This window comes from Phyllostomus discolor, chromosome 13, assembly GCF_004126475.2.
Source record: "Phyllostomus discolor isolate MPI-MPIP mPhyDis1 chromosome 13, mPhyDis1.pri.v3, whole genome shotgun sequence".
Lineage (NCBI taxonomy): Eukaryota > Metazoa > Chordata > Mammalia > Chiroptera > Phyllostomidae > Phyllostomus > Phyllostomus discolor.
Window position 1 is genome coordinate 40,060,405 of NC_040915.2, and position 21,727 is coordinate 40,082,131.

Here is a 21,727-nt window from a genome sequence, read left to right on the forward strand (position 1 = left end):
GGGAGCACGTGCTGGGGGAGCTGTCCCGGCCCTCTGCCCCTCGGTCCAGGGACTCAGCCGGCACTGCGGGAAGTTTTAAAACACACAGCCTCTGACTGGTCGGGGGCAGTGACCTCTTGTGCCTTCGACTGGCCAGTGGACAAACGACAGTGGCCACTGGGCGAGGGTGCCCTGTCTGGAACGGAGAATCCATAGGCCACGTACTGCAGCCACGTCTGACTGTATGTGGAGAGCAAGGCGGCGTCTGACTGGCCAGGTCTTTGTGCCAGAATTCCTCCTGGACGCGGACAGGCGCCTGATGTTTTAGGATTTCCTTGTTTGTTTATAGAGAAAGGGAAAGTAAGGCAGAGAGAGGGAGACAGGGACCGGTTGCCCCCCCGGGGACCCAGCCTGCAGCCCAGGCTTCTGCCCTGACCGGGGATCGAACCGACAACCTTTCACTTTGTGGGACGACGCCCAGTCTCCTGAGCCTCCCCTGTCGGGGGGACAGCACCTGATTTTTTAAACATGATTTTTATTAATTTACTTAGAGAAATAGGAAGGAAGGGAAAGAAACATCAGTGTGTGGTTGCCTCTCACACCCACCCAAATAGGGACCTGGCCTGCAGCCCAGGCAGGTACCCTGACTGGGAATCGAACCGGCGACCCTTTGCTTCGAAAGCCAGCACTCAGTCCACTGAGCCACACCAGCCAGGGCGGCCCCTGGTTTTTTAAGAAGTCACTTTAGAGAAAAAGGGGTAGCTATCTACTACTATCCTTTCTCGGAAATCAATCAAAATTACACCTGCTTTTTGTCGGATTGGCAGAAAGTCTGCTTTTGGTGTGCTGCAGAATGTCAGTGGTTCGTCTCCGGGTGCCAGGAGACGGAAAGGGTTGGAGGACCGTGAGGAGAAGAAAGTTGGCACGCCTCACGGAAAAGTGCGGGCCAGAAGCCAGGGGCGGCCCAGGGGCTGCCCCGGGCCCGCCTCCCTCCCGGGAACCCTGGGCCACCCTCACCTCCCGGGCTGCCCTCGCTTCCCGGGCCCTGTTTCCAAAGCCGTGGACTGAGGAGGGGGCAGGCCGGTGGCCAGATGGTGGGGCTCTGGTCTGTGGTCGTGCCCCTAACTCTGGTCTGTGGTGGTTCCTCCCCAGTGCCCGGCCAGGCAGGGCCTCGGAGTCACCCCTCAGCCCCGAGTAAACAGCCTGACTGCTCACCGCCCTGCTCCCCCCGGCCCCCTGGGGAGGTGCCTTTGCACCTCGCCTGCGGTCCCCCGAGGTCCCCACTCCATAATGACGCGTTTACGTCAGAGAGGAGTGGCCCCAGGGAACGCAGAGCTCAGGGGGTCCCTCTCCAGGTGCCCGTGCACCCCACGGCCCCACTCCCCCTTCAGCTGGGGGGTGCAGCCCCTGAGCAAAGGGACAAATGCAGTCTGTGGGGATGGACATGCTCAGGGTCACAGAGGGTCACAGAGCGCAGGGGCCCAGCGGCCGGCCCAGCCCTTCCCGGTGTGCGCAGCCCCTGCCCCTCCCGTGGGGCCTGCCCACCCTGGTTCCGGGCGGCCCCTCCCTCCGCCAGCCCCTCTGCCGACCCCTCCCGCCCCTGCTCCCAGACGGTGGTGCTCATGGACCCCGGCGAGGACCCCGAGGACACGCTGCGCACACACCGGTCCCGGGAGAAGACCTTTACCTTCGACACTGTTTTCGACCAGCACGCCTCCCAGGTACGCCCCTGCCCCCGCCCCCCCACTGGGCCAGGCCCGCTCTGAGTGTCCCGGCCCTGCCCTTGAGAGGGGCTGGACGGCCGTGGACCCGGGCCCACCCCAGACTCTGTGAGCCTGGAGCCAGAGGGAGCAGCCCCAGCGTTGGCGTCTGCCCTCCCTGGCACAGCTGCTGCCTCTGCCTCTGGTGGGTGAGCTGTGTGTCCAGCCAGGTCGTCGGGATGGCCACAGGGGCTGGAGAGGAGGACCCGGAGTGGGTACCAGGGAAGGCAGGGGGAGGGGGACGGTCACTTCGGTTCGGTCCAGCCAAGCCTGCACACCCTCCCACACCAGCCCTGGGGGAGTCCTTTCTTGAATACCTCTAGGGACGGGGAGCTCACTACTGACACACTCCTATCACTACCTACTGCTGCCTCAGTTAAATCCTGCCGGTGGGTCACGTCGCTTCCAGGTCCCGGCTTTGTCCCATGACGATGGGCCCTGATGCTCCTGCAGGTTTCCAGCCCGCTCTGATCTCCCAGCCCGCTGCGTTCTGTCTGGCCCCTCCCAGTTCTCCCAGAGGCCCTGGAAAGGGCTCACAGGAGTCTGGTATCAGGGTGTCAGGCCTCAGGGTGTGAGGGTCACACTTGCTCTCCTGTGGTCCCCCTCGCAGCCCCCCTTTGGGGCTGGCCTTGTCTCACCCCGCATGGCTGGGTGCAAGCAAGGCCTCGGGGTGGCGCAGACACAGGGCCACGTCCCTCCGTGGGGCCCCCCCGCCCTCCCCCCCAGGTCCCTGTCCCCACCCAGAGGGCACAGTGGTGGGCAGTTCCCCCCAGACGGCCGGGCGCCCGGCTCCGGCTGGGCTGTCCCCTGGACGGTGTCCCTGTGTCTGTCCGCAGGGAGACGTGTACCGTGCCACCGCCCAGCACCTCGTGGCCGGCGTCCTGTCAGGGTACAACGCAACGGTGTTCGCCTACGGCCCCTCAGGTACCGCCGGGGCAGCGTCCCGGGGAGGGGCTCTCCCCACGGCCCAGAGCCCCCCGCCCACGTGCTGCCCCCCACCCCCCTCCGCACCCGTAGGCCCCTGTCCCGCAGCAGCCCGCCTGGGAAGGCAGGCAGCACGGCCCCCTCCGACGAGAGCACTGGGCCTCAGAGAGGAACGGCGGCTTCCCCAGGGTCCCACAGCGGGGGCAGCAGAGGCTCGCAGGGCTGCGCTGTCTCTGAAAACTGGGGTCATCGCAGGTCAGGTCGGGGCTGGACGGGCCCCGACCCCTCACTGGGCCGAGGGGCAGACGGAGGCCCCTTCCTTCCGTCAACAAGCGTTCCTGAGCACCTACTGTGTGCCAGGCTCTCACAAGAGAGACGAGCAGCCGGGCCCTCACCTGTCAGCGCACAGGGAGGGGGCGCCGAGGGGCCGAGGGGCCAAAGACCCTCTTGAAGGGCGATGGGGTGACAGGGTCACCTGACGGCTCAGACACCACGAGGAGAGTTTGGAGAGAGGACAGCGGTCCGTGTCCCCTCCCCCAACACCCTCTGCACCTCCTCTTTGCATCCGCCCAGGGCTCCTCCCCGGGCGGCCCGGAGACTGGCCAGCTCTTCCCCTTGTTTCCCAGAGGGAAAGCCAGCGTGTCGGAGCAGCGGGCATGTGGGCGGGCACGGTCTCGGGCTCAGGTGTGCCCGGGGGGCTCTGAGCCCCGCTCAGGCGCCCACATGGCGGGTGTCCCGTGGCCCCACAGGTGCCGGGAAGACCCACACGATGCTGGGCGTGGACGCGGAGCCCGGCATCTACCTGCGGACCCTGACCGACCTCTTCCAGGCCATCGAGGGGACGCGCGAGGACGCGGACTACAGCGTGTCCATGTCCTACCTGGAGGTGAGCCCGCCGCCCGCCTCAGGGGCCTCACCTGCAGGGCGGGGCCACGGCCGTCGCACGCCTCGGGCTCCGAGCCGCCGAGGCTCCCCAGGCGCAGGGCCCAGACGCGTGTGCGCCCCGCACGGATGAGTGTGCTCCCCACGCGAACACGTGTGCACCCCACACTGACACGTGTGCACCCCACACCGACATGTGTGCGCCCCACACTGACATGTGTGCGCCCCACACCGACACACCTGCACCCACACCGACACACGTGCATCCCACACTGATGAGTGTGCTCCCCACGCGAACACGCGTGCACCCCACACTGACATGTGTGCACCCCACACCGACACGTGTGCGCCCCACACCGACACACCTGCACCCCACACCGACACACGTGCATCCCACACCGGCACGCGTGTACCCCGCACTGAGTGTGCTTCCCGCGCTGACATGTATGCACCCAACACTGACACATGTGCGCCCCACTGGCACGTGTGTGCACCCTACACTGACATGTGTGCACCCTGCACCGACACATGCGCGCCCCACGCCGACACATGTGCACCCACACTGACATGTGTGTGCCCCACGCTGATGTGTGCATCCCACGCCGACACGTGTGTGCCCCGCACCGACACGCGTGCGCCCCGCACCAACGCGGCTGCTCCTCCCAGCCTCTCTGCGCCGCCCCAGGTTTACAACGAAGTCCTCCGGGACCTCCTGAACCCGTCCTCGGGGTTCCTGGACCTGCGGGAAGATGCCAGGGGCGCCGTCCAGATCGCGGGCCTCACAGAGGTGTCCACCTCCAACGCCCAGGAGGTGAGGGTCAGGGCGGCCATGCCCGCCGGAGGCCACAGCATGCCCCTCGGTCAGCCCGCAGCGGAGCCCAGCCCACCACCCTGCAGCTGGTTCTCGGCCCGGGGAGGGCACACACCGGCCCCCGCCCTGCTCTGTCTATCTCTCTTCTCTGCCGCCAGCCTCTCCCGGGGCCACCCGCAGCACCACGGCCTGGGGGCACCCCCCACCTGCCCAGAAACTCTCTAGGGCTCCTCCTCACCCCAGAATCAGCAGACTCCTCAGTGCCCCACCCCTGAGGCCCGTGCGCCCCAGCTGCACTGGTGGCCGGTGGCCAGTGGGCTGTGCATCCTCCCTGTGGGGGTGGCGGGGGCAGGCCATGAGCCACCCTGCCGATTCCGTGCCGAGGACCCGAGGACTGGACCTGTCTTCCTTCACCCCCGCTCTGTGTGTAGTCCTGGCATGGTGTGCACACAGTAGGTGCTCAGCAGCAGCCCATGGGCTTGCTCACAGATGGGTTCCGGCCCACCACCTGCCACTCCACACACCTGCCCGGAGGTCTCAGCCCCCTGCTCGGTGGGGGAGAGACGGGCAGTCCATCGGCAATGTCTGCCGCGGCAGAGGATGGGAAGGGGTCGGCCATTGGCCACACCTCAGTCCATGAGTCACTTCGTGCCGCAAACCAACGGTTCCCCCAAGGCAGGTCCCGCCCCCGCTGTCCCACCAAGGGGACCGGCCACGAGGTGCCCCCACCTCCCTCTCTTTCTGGGCAATTCCGGAGGGGGCGTGCGGCCCCTTGGGCCCTGACCGCCCGGCCTTGCCGCCTCTGTCCCCAGATCATGCAGCTCCTCACCAGAGGCAACCGGCAGCGCACACAGGAGCCCACGGCCACCAACCGGACGTCCTCGCGCTCCCACGCCGTGCTGCAGGTCACCGTGCGCCAGCAGAGCCGCGGCCCCGACGCCGCGGGGGAGGCGTGCGTCGGCAGGCTCTTCATGGTGGACCTGGCGGGCTCGGAGCGGGCAGCCCAGGTGCCTTTTGGTCCCTCGCCGCCGGCCCTCGCCTGTCCCTCGGGTCCTGAGCAGGACCCCGTCCCCCGCCTGGTCCTCCACCCGGGGGTCCGTGAGCAGGACCCCGTGCCCCGCCTGGTCCTCCGCCCGGGGGTCCGTGAGCAGGACCCCGTGCCCCGCCTGGTCCTCCGCCCGGGGGTCTGTGAGCAGGACCCCGTCCCCCGCCTGGTCCTCCGCCCGGGGGTCTGTGAGCAGGACCCTGCCCGCGGCGTCTTCAGCACCTAGAACAGTGCCTGCCCCGCGAGGCGCCCGCCCAGCTCCCCGCCTGCTGGCCCGGTGAACGAGTCCTCAGCCCGCACTGCGTGGGGAGCCCGTGGGGGCCCTGTTCGCAGAAGGCTCCCGCGTGGCGGGCCCTCCGGGGTCAGAGACCCGGACCCGCCCCTGGGCCCTGGAGCCTCAGGGAATCAGGGAGACAGGCCGTGAGCAGTGACAGAACAGGGGGCTGTGCTTTGGGGTTCGGGGTCCACACAGAGGCTGTGACAGCCCAGAAGAGGGCGGTGGTGGTGGCGGCACCTCAGGGCTGAGCCTGAGGGGTCACAGGAGCTCAGTGGAGTGCGAGGGCGAGCGAGCCAGGGGGAGGGGACAGTGTGTGCACGGCCTGGCTGCTGGGGGGACAGTGTCCGCTTTGCAAGGCCTGACAGGGCTGCCAGCCTGACCCTGCCGGCCTGGCCCTGCCGGCCTGACCCGCCCACCCCTTGCTGCGCCTGTCGCCGGGACTGGGGGTTGTGCCCACTGCCTGCTGCCCTTGCGGCCAGAGCTTTCCGTGCAGGTAGGACCCAGCCCAGGGCCGGGGGCAGAGACGCTGCTCCACCGAGCTGGCATCAGAGAACGTCGTCGATGACGCCTCTCTCCCGCCCCTCTGGGGCGCCAGGCGCTTAGCAGTCCTAACCCAGCCCGTGCCCGATGCGGCGTAAGGCAGGCGGCGCGGGGGCTCGGGGTCCCCACCCCTCCAGTGGCCGTGTAGCGCTCCCCGCAGGACTCTGTCCTTGACGTCGCCGGCCCCGGGTTTCCGGGACAGTCGGTGCACGCAGGGCCAGGGCCCCCGGGGACACGGGTTCTGGCCCCCAGCCCTCAGCCCCCTCCCCGGGGACCCGCCGTGGGGAGAGGGCGGGCAGCAAAGCCCACCCCCCGCCAGCCCGGCCTCTCCCCGCTCAGACCCAGAACCGCGGCAAAAGGCTGCAGGAGGGCGCCCACATCAACCGCTCGCTGCTGGCGCTGAGCAACTGCATCGCCGCGCTCAGCGAGAGGGGCGGCGGCCGGGCGCACTTCGTGAACTTCCGCGACAGCAAGCTCACGCGCCTGCTGAAGGTGCGAGCCGCGGGCCGGCCGGGCGTGTGCGTGCGTGTGTGGGTGCGTGTGCGCTCACACGTTTGTGCGTGCGTGGGTGTGCGCCGTGTGCTGCTGCCGCGGCTGACTGCGTCTTTCAGGACTTGGCTGCTGGGGTCGAGGCCCCGACCAGGGTCAGGGGACCCTCCCAGGAACCCCCGGAGGCAGGAACCCCCGTAGAAACCACCTGTAGCCCCTGCCTGCCCGCCTGGCCCAGCCCCCCGACCCAGCCCCCTCCCCCGCTCTGAGTGTGGCACAGCCTGTGCCCGGGCAGGTGAGGGCCTGTCCCGACACCCCCCGCCCCCCGCCCCCGCCCCCGGAGCAGGACGCCCTGGGAGGGAACAGCCGCACGGTGATGGTCGCTCACATCAGCCCGGCCAGCACGCACTTCGAGGAGTCGCGGAGCACCCTGCTGTACGCGCACAGGGCCAGGAACATCAAGACCAGGGTGAGCCGCCGCCGCCGCCCGCTCGCACCCTCTCTCTCGGGCTCCCGCCCCTCCCTCCAGGGGCTCCTGTGGGGGCCGTCCTTCCTCGTCCCTCCCTGCCTCGGGGGCTCCAGGCGTGCCTTGACCACCCACACCCCCAGCTCTGTGCGTCCTCACAGGGCCTGCTCTTCCCTCTGTGTCTGCCTCCTCCTCTCCGACGGGGTCGCTGGCCCTGGACTCAGGGCCCTCCTGCACCCCTGGTCCCTGGTCCCCGGTCCTGGTCCAGGATGCCCTCACCTCTTTGTCATCTGCAAAGATGCTTGTCCACCAACGGCACATTAGCAGGGCTCACGGCGCTGGCATGAGGACTTACCCCCCGAGCCTGGCCGGGTCCTAGGTCGCCCTGGTTCACAGCCTGGGCAGCTGACATGCGGAGAGGGAAAGGATCACCGGCTTCCACAGGGGAGCCGAGCGGGCGTGGAGCCCAGCGCCCGGCACCCCAGTCCTCCCACACCGTCTCCCCGCCCCCGCCCCCGCCCCAGCCTTCAGTGAGATGGTGCTCACAGCTCGCTTGGTTCCCGGCTCCCGGGGGCCACTCTGATGGGTGCGGTTGTCAGTGTCGCCTGTCCCCAGACACGAGGGGACCCTCCCCGGTGTCCGGCTCTGAGTGAGGCACTATGACAACATGAGACGGAGGGTGGGCTTCCCGCTCACCCAGACCCTGCGCTTGGCCACAGGGTGTGGGCGGGCAGAAGGCCTGGACTCTCACGGACGCAGGTGCCGTCCCCAGCTGTGGGACGTGCCCTGAGGGGGCGTGCCGCAGGGTCCTGCAGGGACGCACAGCGGAGCAGGCCGGGCCCGGGGCGTCTCTGCTGGGGGCCTGGCTCGGGCCGGGGAACGGAGCCCCAAGCTGCGCAGAGAGCAGACTGTGGGCGGCTGCACCCATCGCCCCCCCCGTCTGCTGGGGTGAAAGGCTCCCGGAGGCGTGTCGCTGGGGACGCCCCTGGGCTGCCCGTCAGAGGGGATGGGACAAGCCGCTCTGCAGCTGTCAGAGGGGGGCAGACCCTCCTGTGCCGACGGCCACCTCCAGGACTCCTCGTCGCTCGGGGAAGCCGCTTGGGGACGAGTGGCCGCCTCTGAGATAGTTTACGTAAAACCCAGCGCTGGGCCTGCGGCACGGAAACCGCTCCTGGGCCTGCAGGTCCACACGTGTGTGCATGTGTCTCTGCTCCGCACAGGAGGCGTGGGGGGGCTCCCGGCCACACAGCGGCAGTGTGTTCCCCGGGGGGGGGGGCTTCTGCAAACCCGATGGGTGTTTTTACTTTTTTTTAAGGCTTTCATTTTTATTTATTTTTAGACAAAGGGGAATAGAGGGAAAAAGACAGGGAGAGAAGCATCAATGTGTGGTTGCCTCTTGTGCGCCCCCTACTGGAGTCCTGGCCTGCAACCCAGGCCTGTGCCCTGACTGGGAATCGAACCTGCAACCCTTTGGTTTGCAGGCCAGCACTCAGTCCACTGAGTTCCACCAGCCAGAGCTGTTTCCGTTTCTTTTGCTATGGTAAAACACGCAGGATGTGAAATCCACGGTTTTAACCACGTCCAGAGCGGCAGCTTTAGGCACAGTCACGCCGTCCTGCCGCCGGCACCAGCGACTGCTCCAGAACTTCCCATCTGCCCACACCGAGACGCTGCCCCCCTAGACGCCTGCACCCCTCCGCCAGCCCCCGGTGCCCCACCTCCTCTGTCTGTGAGCCTGACCCTGCAGGCGTGGGCTGGCCAGGGCGTGTCCTCCCGTGTCTGTGTCCTGTCCCGCCGCTCAGTGTCCTCCAGGTCCGTCCGTGTTGGACGTGTCAGAACCTCCTTCTCTCTGAGGCCGAGCTGCACTGGTTTGGATGTCGCCACACGACGGTCTGCGTGTTTCTGGCGCGAACACGCGGCTGTTGGGACGTTCCCTTCGCTGGGCAGCCCGCTGGCCCTGACCCCGGGCGTGTCCTGCCCCGCCAGGTCAAGCGCAACCTGCTGAACGTGTCCTGCCACAGCGACCCGCGCACGGATGTCATCTCCGACCTGCGCAGGCAGATCGAGCACCTCAAGTCCAAGGTGGAGAGGCAGGACCCGGGGAAGAGGGGTGAGCCCGCAGCCCGGGACCCGCAGGGTAGGGACCCCGGTGCGCAGACCTGGGGCCGCGCTGGCGCGGGACGGGGCTCGTGCGAGGAGCGGAAGGTGCCCCCGCGGTGGGAGACCGGGGGCCGGGTGCGTTCTGAGTGCGAGGGGAGTGCTGGCCCATGCGGAGAGCCGCCGGGAGACGCCCGGTCTGCAGTGGGGTGAGACTGCCAGCAGGGCTGTGCCTGTTCGGTCGGTGACAGTGACACACACGTGTGGAGGGCAGTCCTGGGCGTGGCAGCTTCGCCTGGAGAACGTGGGAGGTGCTGAGGGAGGAGCCCAGGGGTGACCTCGGGGGTCAGCGGTAGCTGCAGGGCCAAGGAAGGCCTGAGTCTCTCGACGGGCCTGCTCTGGGGGACCCAGACGCCGATGGAGGAGGAGGACGGCACAGCTGCCCCCCAGGACCCGCCCCCCGGGACCGCACTCAGGCCTCCCCCAGGGCCCCTCCCGCCCCCCCGTCTGGGTGTCCGGCAGTGCGCCCCAGACACCCTGCCCTTCGTGCCTGCAAACGTCAGCGTAACCCCCGCAAAATTCCCCGCGGAAACGTCACGAGTCGTCTCCGAGGCGGAGGCACAGCAGCGCCGACCTGGTCGCTCCCTCACCCGCCCACTGGCGGTCAGGTCCGCACGCCCACCCTGTGCCAAGCCTCTGAGCCGACTGCGGTGGGTTTTGTCTGAGCAGAATCCCCGCAAACCCCACGCACCCAACGTGGTGGGCACGTCTCCTGAGTGTCTTCTGCTCCCCGGGCCTCCCCGCCCTCTCGTTCGGTTTCCCTGTGATTCCCACGGGAGTTGCACGTCCGTGAGGTTTCTTACCTCCCACTGAGCCGAACTGAGCGTCCCTCTGCACTCCGTGCTTCCTGTGACAGGGTAGTCGAGCCTAAAGCCTCGAGATGGGGTTTTTAAGTACTCTTATAAAGATGGAGTTGAGAGCACACCAGTCCATCCACCCACCCACCATCCATCCATCCATCCACCAATCATCTGTCCATCCATCCATCCATCTATCCACCCATCCATCCACCATCCACCATCCACCCATCCATCCATCCACCAATCATTTATCCATCCATCCATCCATCTATCCATCATCCACCATCTACCATTCATTCATCCATCCATCCATCCCCACCCACCCACCCACCCACCCATCCATCCACTAATCATCCATCCATCCATCCATCATCCACCATTCACCATTCATCCATCCACCTATCCACCCACCCATCCATCCACTAATCCACCCATCCACCCAGCCACCCACCCATCCATCCACTAATCCACCCATCCACCCACCCACCTACCCATCCATCCACTAATCCACCCACCCACCCACCCACCCACCCATCCATCCACTAATCCACCCATCTACCCACCCACCCACCCATCCACACAATCATCACCCCCCTCGCCCCACCACCCCTCCGTCACCTACCCACCCACACACGTGGATGGAGCTCCTCCTTGGGCCCAACCTAGTTGGGTGGCAAGCATGGAGTTCAGCCCTGGCTCAGGTGGCCTTGCTCCCGGGACAGCTGGCTCTCTGTGGCCCCCAGCCATGACGCCCACCCAGGACACAGAGGAGGACAGCCGCCTGCAGATGAGCAGGATCCGGGCCCAGCTGGTGGGGGCCTTCGAGGAGCAGCTGGAGATGCGGCGCAGCCTGCTGGAGCTGGAGAACGCCAGCGTGGAGCTGCACGTCGCCGTGTCCCGCCACCTGCTGGCCATCGCGGAGTGAGTGTGCCGCCCGCCGGCCCGGCCCCGCACACCCGGAGGGGCAGGGCAGCCGGGAAGGGCCAGTGGGGCCGCCGGCTGGAGCTCCTTCTTTTGCTACCGTCCAGCCTCCCGCCACCGCCTGCGGGTCCCCACGGGGAACTCTGTTTTTTAATTTTTACTTGAGAGAGAGAGGAAGGGAGAAAGCTGTAGAAGCGTTGATTTGCTGCACTTACGTGTGCATTTTTCAGTTGCTTCTGTGTGTGCGCCCTGACTGGGGATCGAACCTGCAACCTTCGGGTATCGGGCTGATGCTCCAACCAACCGAGCTACCTGGCCAGGGCTTCCCATAGGGCACTTTGGCCAAGGGCTCCCCCTCTTCCCAGGTGGACCCGTGGCCCACTCCCTCCCGTGCCTTCCGCCCTGCAGCGAGGCTGCAGTGGGTGGAGGATGCCCCCCACCCCCACCCCACCCCACTGCTCTGGTCTCTTTCTCACAGGCTGGGTGCAGGGCCAGCCTCTCGGGCTCACCTCAGCCATGTGGCCGGAGTGGACACCGAGGCTCAGAGGGGCGGGGTCAGCCCACGGTTGTGTGTCCACTGGCCAGGGCTCTCTCGACTGCTCCGTAGTTACTCCCTGCCCACCCTTCTGTGAACAGGCTGACCCCGGGCAGGGGACTGGCCGTGTGGCTGGTCACCCCAACAGGGACGTGTGGGGGGTGGGGGCCTCATGAACAACGACACAGGGTCACCACACTGTCCTGGACGAACAGCACGTGCGGCTTTCCGTCCCTTCTGCCCTTGCCCCCTCCTCCTCCTCCTTTCTGGGCATTTGTCAGATCCCACAGGACGCCCGCACCCCAGCGACTCCACATGAAAGCCGCCGTCCCCGCCCCTGGAGCCCCCTCCCTCTCCAGCCTGTGTCCTGTGGTTCAGATGCACCCGGGCACAGTGGCAGGCTCTGCCCTGAGACCACAGGGCCTGGGGGCGCTGTCGTCACCCACGTTTCACAGCTGAGGGACCGAAGGGGCTCACGGAGGCGGCACCGGGTGGGAGGGGCCGGGCCGGCTGCAGCATCCTCGTCACTCGGCCATCCTGCACCTATCTTTGCTGCTTCCTTATTTTTTCCAGTTTTTCTTCATAACTTCTGTTTTTTACGGGCATGGAAGAGATCAGATAGCAGACCCGATTCCGCCCCCTTTTCGTGCCCATGCCTGCGAGTCGACCACAGGGGCCCACAGGGGCTCCCAGCCCAGGCATGAGGCTTGCACTCTGACCCCTGACCCCTGTCACGGCTGCAGCTGGGAGCGGGAGAAGACGCACCCCCACGCCCAGGATGAGTCCCCCGAGAGGGACGAGCGGCAGGAGGCGGAGGTGGAGGCAGCGGACGCGGACGGGGACGGAGAGGAGGACGCACCCGCAGAGCCGCATGAGGTGACCCTGGCCAGAGAGGAGGTCAGCCTGCTGCTGGCTGAGCAGCGGAAGACCGTGGCCCTGCAGGTGGGGAGAGGGGCCGGGCGGGCCCGCGTGACTCGGTGGTGCTGAGCCACCAGCATTTGCTGAGCGTTCCCGGGCACGGCCCCTTCGCTGTACCCCCATGGTGGAGGGCCACGTGCAGCCCCTCCATGGGCGGAAAAACTGGGGTTCAAAGAGGTCGGAGAGGTTGTCCCCAACCCCCAGAGAGGTGACGGGTCCAAGGGCAAAGCCACGCCCCTGCGTGTCAGAGTCACGGCCACTTCAGGGGCTGCAGGGGCAGCAGGGCAGGAGTGGCCGTGGGGCGTCCCCCCAGACCCTGCTGCCTCTGCGTGTGGATGGCAGCCAGCCCCTCGCTGCCGTCCACAGGGTGTGTCATGCCCAGTCCCTGGGAGGAGCGGTGCACCAGAGCCGGTCAGGCAGCTGGGGCGGTGGGGGGGGACCCAGGATGGAGCCTTTCCAAGGGACGGGGCAGGTGAGGCAGGTGAGCGGGCTCAGGACTGGCTGTTCGGAGCATTCCGGCGGGCTCCGGGGCACAGGTCGGTCCCTCGCTGTCTGGTAGCGGCCCTGGGTGACGAGGGCTGGTGGCCAGGGGCCAGAGTGTGAGAGCCCCTGGGGGAGGGTGGGGCGTGGGCTCCGGGCTGGGGGTTTGCACCTGAGAGGTGCGCTCCTGGGGGAGGGGGAGGTTTCTGTCTGTAGGACATGGCCGACCCTGGGTGGTCAGGCCCTCAGGCCAGCGGGGCCCGGGTGTCAGTGAGCACATCGGCACACAGAACAGAAAAGGCAGGACTAACGCAGGGCCGTGGCCACGCGCCCTCAGAGCCCGGCACCTGTGTGTTTTCGTGGGTGCGGCGAGCGGGCGCGGCAGCGGAGACCCCGGCGTGCGCCTGAGTGCGCCGTCTCTCCGCCAGGCGGGGCTGGAGCAGCGCCTGGCCAGCGCCCAGAGCAAGGCCGCGCAGCTGGAGCGGCTGCTGCCCGCCCGGGCCCTCAGCGAGGACCAGCAGGAGGCGCTGCGGCTGCTGTGCCGGGCCCAGGAGCTGGAGCTGGAGAACGCGGGGCTGCAGGCCGGCCTCCTGCGCCGGGACAGCCTGCTGAGCCAGAAGGACCGGCTCCTCCGGCGCTGCCACCAGCACCGGCGGCTGTGCGAGCGCATCATCCGGGACCAGCGGCGGCTCCTTCGGGGTGAGGCCGGCTCCTCCGCTCTCCGCCCGGCTCTCCTCTCCTCGCTCACCCGTGTGTTCCCCACCCCCCGCCCCTTTGCCAGGGCTCAGGGACCCACGATGGGTCGCACCTCCTGTGGGGGGTGGGGGGCTGCCTGTGTTTCCTGCAGCCCCTGCTCCCAGGCCCTGCTGCCCGCGGGTCCCTCCTCCGCTCTGTTCCGTGAGCCTGTGCAGGCGGCTGCCCCCCCCATTCCCTGCTGTCTCCGGGCTGCTGCCCCAACTTCTCTTGTTTTAGCTTTCTGTTCTCACGGAAACATGTCCGCTCGTGTGCGGGCATGTCTGTGCACACCTGTGCATGCGTGTCCGTGTGTGTGCACATGTCTGTGTGTGCACGTGCTCATGCATGTATGGATGTGCGTTCATGTCTGCGTGTGTGTGCGTGCATGTTTGTGTATGTGAAGGGGGAGCAGTCACCTTCCACAGTGGGGACCCCACGTTGATAACCAGCGCCTGTGTCCCCGACCTGCCCCCCACCCCCCTCCGGCTCCTGCAGACGGCGGCCTCCCGGTGCCGGCAGCGCTGGCCGAGAGCTACGGCCTGTACTCCCGGGAGCGGGACGAGGGCTCGCTGGACCGCCTGCTGCGGCTGCACTCGGCGATGGCCAGCTCCCTGCGGGTGAGTGTCCGGGGCGTGGGCGCAGTGCCGGGTCAGCCCGGCCCCACCCACTCACCCACCCAGGGGTGCCACTGCTGGGTCACGGGGGATTCTGTTGGACCTGCGGCCTTGAGGTGCTCCGATAGCAGGCACTTCCCCCACGTCCCGGTTTTGCTTAGGGCCGAGGCCCGCCTGCGGCCCTAGCACTCGCTCGGGGTCAGGGGCCTCCTCGTTGCCACAGTGGGCGCTCGGTGGGGCGAGCAAACGGGCTGCTGCTCCGCCTCCCCGCGGGGATCTTCCTTGGGGGGGGGGTGGCCAGGAGGGACGGGACCTTCCCGTGGCCTGTCGGGGGCCTCAGCTGGACACAGCCACCTGCTTGTGGCCCTGGCCCCTGCCGCCTCCCTCAGCAACTCCGTCCGGTCCCAGGACGGCTCTGTTGGGGCCGCCACTCCACCGCCGCCGGAGGAGTCCAGCCGAGACCAGCTGGACGACTGGAGGGACCTCCCATGCAGTGGGCAGTTGGAGCTGCCGCCAGTGCTGCTGGACACGGACAGGTGAGCTGGCCCTGCCTCTTCTGCTCTTGGTTCTAGGTGAGGCGGTGTGGGCTGGGGTGGGGTGGGGCTGGGACGGGGCCTCCTGTGGTGTGCGTGCCCCTCACAACACTGCGGAGTTGGCAGGCCACCACACCCTTATGGGCCACACCCCCTCTGGCCACGCCCACCAGCCCCTGACCAATGCCTGTGTTTCCTGTCTGCAGCGATGGCCACAGGTCCTCCAAAGCCACACCCTCAAAAAAGCCAGGAAAGCAGGGCATCCTGGTCCCTCCGCCTGCCCTCCGCATCCTGCTCACACCACCGTCGCGGGAGGTGGGTGTGTGCGGGGTCAGGGGCCCTTTGGAGCTGGCCTCCTGGTGCGCCACTTCCCTGGCCCTTGCCCCGTCCCCAAAGCAGTCTCCCCCCCCTACCCCCCTCAATGAACCACTTGGGCGGAGTCCCTGTCCCTGGGTCTGCTGCTGGGGCCCTGCGTGATGGCCCGCCCTTGCTGCCGCCCTGCAGAAGTCCGGCTCTCTGAGTGCGAGGAGCCGGGTCTCCAAGCTGTGCTCGCCAGTGGCTGGCCTGGAGCTGGACACCCCCAGGGCGGCAGCTGCCGCCCTCAAGGAGATGGCCTTGGGCACCAAGAGCATCGCCCTCATCGCGGCCACCCGGCGCTCCAAGGCGCAGGACCGAGAGGGGGCCAGCGGCCGCTCCTCCCTCCACCGTCCAGAGGAGGTAGCCCGGGACCCCAGGGACCCACGCCCAGCAGACAGGAGGGGGCCCCACGCCCGTGCGGGCCGGGGTGGCTCTGCAGAGAGGAAGGCCAGCAGGAAGCGGGCCCCCCTCCTCCTCACCTGGGGCGCACAGCCAGTGGGTGGTCATGGGCCAGGGGGGTTCAGTCCCCGGGCTCCAGGCGGACAGCAGAGAGGGAAGGGTAGGCGCAGCAGGGGCCCGGGGGTGGGAGTCCCGGGTGCTGGGAGCTGGGAGGGACCCCCGCCTGCACTGCACATCGCCTGAGCCACTCGGGGCCTGGTGGGGTCCGGTAGTGATGGGGTTTGGTGGGACTGGTCTTCCTTAGCACCGTCTCAGACATTGTCCGGGGCCTGTGCAGAACTTGTCTCTGAACCCCAGAAAGCTGTGTCCCCTGGTTCTAAAGCGCGTCAACTGACAGTACTGCATGCGGGCCGAGGGGTTGGCACCCGCCAGCCACCGTGGGCTGCCGCCTTCCCGCCGTGTTGGCACGGGCGCTCATCCAGCAGCGCCCGGGGGGCAACTGGCCACGCACGATCCCCTCCCAGGCCGCTTTGTGGTCCTCTGTTCCCTGAGGGTGGTCACCATGGCCGCCCTCAGCTGTGACATCTCGCATGATGTCTGCACCCCTAGACAGACCGAGCTTTCACTCGAGCTGTTGTCTCGGGGTGTCGGACAGTGCTGACCTGCTCAAAGTCTTGACAGCGTTTCAGCAAAGCTCGGAGAGCTCTTAGCAGAGTGTCCCGTTGATTGCCTCGTGGGGGCGGGTTCCTGGGGGCCGTGTCACTTTGGGGGGTTCCCTCTCCCTGGGCCCTGGACTGAGGGCGAGTGGGCAGGCTCTCCAGAGAAAGGGGACGAGAGGGAGGGGCGACGGAGAGAGGTTTATTGTGAGCCGTCGGCCCCTGCGGTCCCGGGGGGCTGGCAGACCCCGCTCAGCAAACCGGAGCCGCAGGGGCACTGGCGTTCCGGTCCCAGTCAGTCCAGCAGCGGGAAAAGGCCAGGGTCTCGGCTCGGGGCAGCCCGGGCTGCAGGAGTCTCTCTGGCCCCCAGGAGGGTTGGCCTTTCTGCTCTCCTCCGGCCTTCGGCAGATCGGGCGCAGCCCACCCGTCTCGGAGGGCAGTCTGCTCCCCCAGTCGGTGTATTTAAATGTTACTTGTTGCAGTGGGGGGCGCTGCGGGGAGGAGAAATGCGGGGGGGGCGGCAGGCAGCCCTCCTCACTGGGGGTGGCAGGAGAGCGTCCTGCCCCTCGTGGCCCCTGAGCTGCCCCACGTCCCCACAGTGGTCCGCACACAGTGGGCGTCTAAGCATTGCAGGGTGCGGCTGGACGTTTTACCTCTTCCCACCCGCTCCCCACACCCCGCCCGCTGTGTGATGTTCCCCCCCCCCCCCCCCCGCACAGGTGGCAGAGAGACCTCAGCCCCCGCCCCTGGAGCACTCGACCGAGAGCCAGACGCCCCTTGTACCCCAGCAGCTGCCCTCGGCGCGGGGCTTCCTCCCCGCGGTCCCCACGGCCCCCAAGGGGAAGCCCGGCCTCAGCCTCCACGCAGGTACAGGGGCCGAAAGAGAGAGCGGCACGCCGCTGGCTTTGTGGGCATCGCTGGGACTCCCCCTTGCTCCCCCAACCCTGGGCTCCAGGCTCGACCTTGGGAAGGCGTGACCGGTGCCTGCTCCTGGTGTGGGTGGGTTTCGGGGTCTCAGGGCAGCGAGGGGGCCAAGGCCACTGGCTCCCTGGGGAGTCGTGGGTCCAGGGTGCTCAGCTCCGGGCAGGGTGCCCTGCCGGCCAGCAGGGGTTGGATGATGACCACCTGTGCCCTGCGGCGGAACGCCCACGTCCGGCCCGTGCTCTGGGCCGCGGCGGCCGCCTCCAGTGCGGCTTAGAGTCTGGCTCCTGCGCTGTGGTCACTGCAGAAATGACCTGTGTGCACTGTGGTGACTTAGGAAAACAGATAAAGTCACAGATGAGAGACACTCGTACCCCCTCCCCCCCCCTTCAGAGACACCGGCTGCACGGTGACGCCCTCCCTAAGGGCAAGCAGCCTCGGGATCCCCTGCGCCTGGTACAGGGTGTCAGGTTGCTCCCCACGCGCCCCGGTGGCTGCAGCAGGTAGGCAGACGTCGGGGGTCCTGAGAGGGGACCCCAGACCGTCAATGACCCCAACAGAGCAGGACAGAAGAGGAGACCGAGCGTTTAGAAACACATGTGGTACTTGGACGGCCCCACACCTGGGTCCGTGGCCTGCATTCTGCCCGTTTTTTCTTTTTAGATTTTATTGATTTATTTCTAGAGAGCGGGGAAGGGAGGGAGAGAGAGAGGGAGAGAAACATCCATGTGTGGTTGCTTCTTGGGCGCCCCCCCTACTGGGGACCTGGCCCACAACGCAGGCATGCGCCCTGACTGGGAATCGAACTGGCGACCCTTTGGTTCCCAGGCTGGCACTCAATCCACTGAGCCGCACCAGCCAGGGCTGGTTTCTGCCTTTTAAAAAATGTTTCATTTAGCCTTTCCAGTGAAGATTTCTGTAACATTTATAAAAGTGTCCGTCCAACATTGACTGGAGAAAGCAGACAGACAGCCAGTCCTCGAACGGGCCTCTGTCACTGGCTGCGTGGCGAGAGCTCCCGGGCACTTGGCACCCACTGCGTGCTGGGTGCTCTACAGGCGCCAGTCCCTTTGTGCTCACGAGAGCTCTGGGCTGGGGAGGGGCTCTGGGAGGCTCTGGTCTCCCGGGTCAGCCCTCCGAATCCTGTCCCGTCTGGAGAGGAGCCCCTTGGACTCTGTGTGTCTGGATGGTGGAGACGGGACACACTTTACTGTGGGGTTTCCTTGCGAAACGCCCAGAAATTCCCAGCTGGACAGTGCGGGGGGGAGCCCGGCCCCCGCAGAGCAGGCCACTTCCTCCCGATCTGGCCCTGGTCACACCGCAGGGGCTAAAAGTCACCAGCACGCTCCCCATCCCCCCGCCGCCTCCCAGGCCGGCCGGGCTAACGGCCCGACTGACGGGGCCAGGCTGACAGGAGAGAATCGGCGTTTAATAAGTGCGCGAGGGGACATCCCCCTGGAAGCTCATTTCTGGACAGAGGAGAAAGCGGGGGAAAGAGCGTCGGACTTCAGAGGCGAGAGCGGGCGATCCGCAGGGCGCGGAGGAAGCGTGGACACGAGGGCAGGAGCACGCCCCCCCCGGTGACCCAGGAACTGGGGCTGCGGGCCCCGGGCTGCCCCCCCGTGGGCCGCACTGCACCCCCGTCACCCCGAGGCAGTGTCCTGCGGTCCCCCTCCTGAAGCAGGCGTCTCCGCCTGAATCTCTTGGACAGGAGGGGGCGGGTCAAAGGTTCTCCCCGAGTCTCGTTTCTTGATGAACAGCTCACAAGTGGGATCTGGAAAAGCGGCCCCGGGGGCGCAGAACTCGGGTCCCCTGAATTGACCCATGAACGTGCCGCAGCCCTCTGGTAACGGAGGGCGAGAACCGGCCACTGAGGGACGGTTGAGGAGCGAGTCCCTGGGGTCCGCTGGTGCCCTGTCCGGGGACAAGAGAAATCAGCCTTTTCGGATAAACGGGGAGGGGGGGGGGGGTCGCAGGGCCCCAGCAGGTGTCAGGAAAGGGCGAGTCCCGGTGACGGCTGAGGTCCCGTTCCCCACCCAGCCCGGGAGGCCCGTGTCCTCCAGACCCTCCCAGCACCCGTGGCCCCGTTGCCTCTCCCCCTGAGCCAGCCCACAGCAAGCCCTCAGGCAGACCAGTGCACCACTGGGAAGTCTTTGGGGAACAGGAGGGAGGGAGGGCTGGTCCTCCGTCCCCCGCTGGGCCCTGAGCCCACCCCTCTCGGGCCTGTTCCAGGTAGGACCTCCCGTCACTGTGCCTCCTTCTGAGGGGTTCCTGGGGGAGGGCTCTCGCAGGTGCTGACTGGCCATGGCCTTGGGGCCAGGCGCTCCCAGAGCGGAGCGGGCTGTGTGACTGCCGGCGGTGCCCAGCAGTCAAACCGCGTGTCTTGTGGGGGGAGGGGGTGCACCGGCAGCACGTGCGTGTCCCCCCTGCGGGCAAGGCGGCCGGGCGGCCCGTGGACAGGCCTGCTGTCACCGGAGCAGCCGTGGCCGGGACGGGCTCAGGGGTGAAGCTCCGGGTTGGGGGCGGCCAGGCCTGGGGGGTGGCCCGGGGCTCAGGCAGGACGCCCGGTGGGGGGACGGGAGCCCACGTGGGCCCGACCCGAGTCTGGTGGGCGGGTTCGGCCAGGGCCAGGCACCCACTGGCCAGGGGCCCCGCGGGCGACCCCGGCGGGGACTCGGGCTTCACTGGAGTCGGCCTTGCCCACCGACCGAGGTCTCCCGCCCCTTCCAGGGTCTGCAGACAGCGGAGGCCGGCGCCACAGCCCGCGGCCCCCCAGCAGCCCTCGCAAGCGCCAGGGCGGCAGCGCCAGGGGACCCAGGAGACCGAAGTGAAGGCGGCGGCAGAGACGCGGGTCCGAGCACACGGGGCTCTGCCCTGAGGTTGGACTGGAGAGGCGGGGGCCCAGGCAGGGGCACTTTGGGGGACAGCCCTTTGCCCCAGAGGCCGCCTCAGCAGCCACCTTCAGCAGAAGGCCACCCACGGGGTGTCAGGACCCTTCCCGGGACCTCACCCAGGGCCTCGGGCTTCTATGGCTGACTCCTGACTGGGGTGCTCGCCCCCGAGATCGCTGCACCTCCCCGCTCCTCCTCCAGGGGGAGCTCTCTGTGCCTGGGACGCCAGGCCATGGCCCCCTGAGCTCAGGCTCAGGCGAAGAAGTTGTTGAGGACACCCAAGGGGGCAGGGGAGAGGGAGGGAGACTCACCTTAAGGAATAGTCCCCCTCTCCCCGACCACGGTGACTGCCAGCAGGCAGGCCTGGCGTTTTGGGGGCAGCCGGGGGGCCCAGGGAAGAGCTGAAGCCGCAGCCAGCCTGGAGCCTGAAGGCCCTGGAGGCAGCGACCCTCTTCCTCACGGAGCGCGGCCCTTCCGTCCTGCAGCCCTCGCCTGAGGGACGCGGCCCCCGCACCCACACCACACCCACACCTGCACCCACAGGGGCGTGGGCTCTACTCAGCCTCTTCGGAACGGTAGCTTCCCATCAACGTCCCGCCTGGTGTTTGACCGGGGAGGGGCCCGGGTTCCGTCGCCCAGACGAGTGGGGTGAGAAGTTAGCTCTGCCGCCCCAGGCGCCTCGGCCGGTCTGCGGAACGACACGGGTCCCGCCCCGTGTGACCCAGGCTCCCGGGGAGCCGGCACCGGCACCCGGGGAACATGAGCGTGTCCTCCCGTGCCCGTGACCTACCGTCCCCCAGGGCGCGAGACCGTCCTCTCAATGCCCAGCTGCGCGGAGAGGGGTGCGTCGCTGACCTCGGGGCGCAGGGCGGCGTGGCCAGGCCCGGGAGAAAGTCGGGGCTCCGACCGCGCTTGTGCGTCCTAAGCGTCCGTCATTTCTTTCTCCGAGATGGCAGAAGGGGCGGGTTACGAAGGCCTGGCAGAGTCCGTGTGCACATACATGTCTCTGTGTGCACATACATGTCTGTGTGTGTGCACATGTCTGTGTGTGCACGGGTGTGGGCCTGTGTCCTGCCTTCCTGGGTGAGTCCCAGGAAGTGGCCGGGACTGGCCGCAGTGGGGATGTGGTGGCAGCAAGAGGAGTGGGCGGGGCTGTACCCATGTTTGAACTATTTGGGTGTTTGCCCTGCTCGAGTATGAGCTGGTGCAAAACGATCAGCCCCAGCCGTGTGGGTCAGCGGACTGAGGGCTGGTCTGTGAACCACAGCGTCGCCAGTTCGATTCCCACTCAGGGCTCAAGCCTGGGTTGCGGGCCAGCCCCCAGTGGAGGAGTGTGCGAAAGGCAACCACACAATGACGTTTCTCTCCCTCTCTCCCTCCCTTTCCTTCCCCTCTGTCTAAAAATAAATAAATAAAATCTTTAAAAAAAAGTTCATTATTTTTAAAGCAGCCCCGGTTCTATTATTTGCTGGTGCGGGCAGCTGTCCCAGATTTGCCAGCGGAAAGAATGGAGGCTCACAACAGGATGTGTGATGTGATTTGGGGTCTGGGTGAGGACACTCGCGAAGATGTATACAAATGCGGCTGGCACAGGGGTTTCTGGGAGGATGCCCAGGAGCGAGGGCGGAAGTGGTGCT

The 21,727-nt window shown here is 67.4% G+C and overlaps 1 protein-coding gene and 1 long non-coding RNA gene across 2 annotated transcripts in view; one reads left to right on the forward strand and one right to left on the reverse strand.

Annotated features, from left to right (window-relative positions):
• The window catches only part of LOC118498004, a 13,859-nt gene extending 4,141 nt beyond the window's left edge, over positions 1 to 9,718 (reverse strand). The window contains exons 1-2 of the long non-coding RNA XR_004900524.1: positions 9,703 to 9,718; positions 5,998 to 6,000 (exon numbers count right to left, since the gene is read on the reverse strand). This is a non-coding gene — a long non-coding RNA (uncharacterized LOC118498004). The remainder of the gene's footprint in view (positions 1 to 5,997; positions 6,001 to 9,702) is intronic.
• LOC114510269 (kinesin-like protein KIF19) overlaps positions 1 to 20,604 on the forward strand; it is a 22,695-nt gene extending 2,091 nt beyond the window's left edge. Inside the window, exons 3-19 of the mRNA XM_036014530.1 lie at positions 1,590 to 1,700; positions 2,576 to 2,663; positions 3,413 to 3,549; positions 4,231 to 4,356; positions 5,169 to 5,363; positions 6,558 to 6,710; positions 7,054 to 7,176; positions 9,160 to 9,310; positions 10,853 to 11,051; positions 12,330 to 12,528; positions 13,413 to 13,683; positions 14,215 to 14,336; positions 14,742 to 14,869; positions 15,073 to 15,181; positions 15,371 to 15,718; positions 16,998 to 17,145; positions 19,930 to 20,604. Coding sequence (XP_035870423.1) covers positions 1,590 to 1,700; positions 2,576 to 2,663; positions 3,413 to 3,549; positions 4,231 to 4,356; positions 5,169 to 5,363; positions 6,558 to 6,710; positions 7,054 to 7,176; positions 9,160 to 9,310; positions 10,853 to 11,051; positions 12,330 to 12,528; positions 13,413 to 13,683; positions 14,215 to 14,336; positions 14,742 to 14,869; positions 15,073 to 15,181; positions 15,371 to 15,718; positions 16,998 to 17,145; positions 19,930 to 20,030 — 2,709 coding nt within the window. The 3' untranslated portion in view covers positions 20,031 to 20,604. The remainder of the gene's footprint in view (positions 1 to 1,589; positions 1,701 to 2,575; positions 2,664 to 3,412; positions 3,550 to 4,230; positions 4,357 to 5,168; positions 5,364 to 6,557; positions 6,711 to 7,053; positions 7,177 to 9,159; positions 9,311 to 10,852; positions 11,052 to 12,329; positions 12,529 to 13,412; positions 13,684 to 14,214; positions 14,337 to 14,741; positions 14,870 to 15,072; positions 15,182 to 15,370; positions 15,719 to 16,997; positions 17,146 to 19,929) is intronic.
• The last annotated feature ends 1,123 nt before the right edge of the window (positions 20,605 to 21,727 follow it).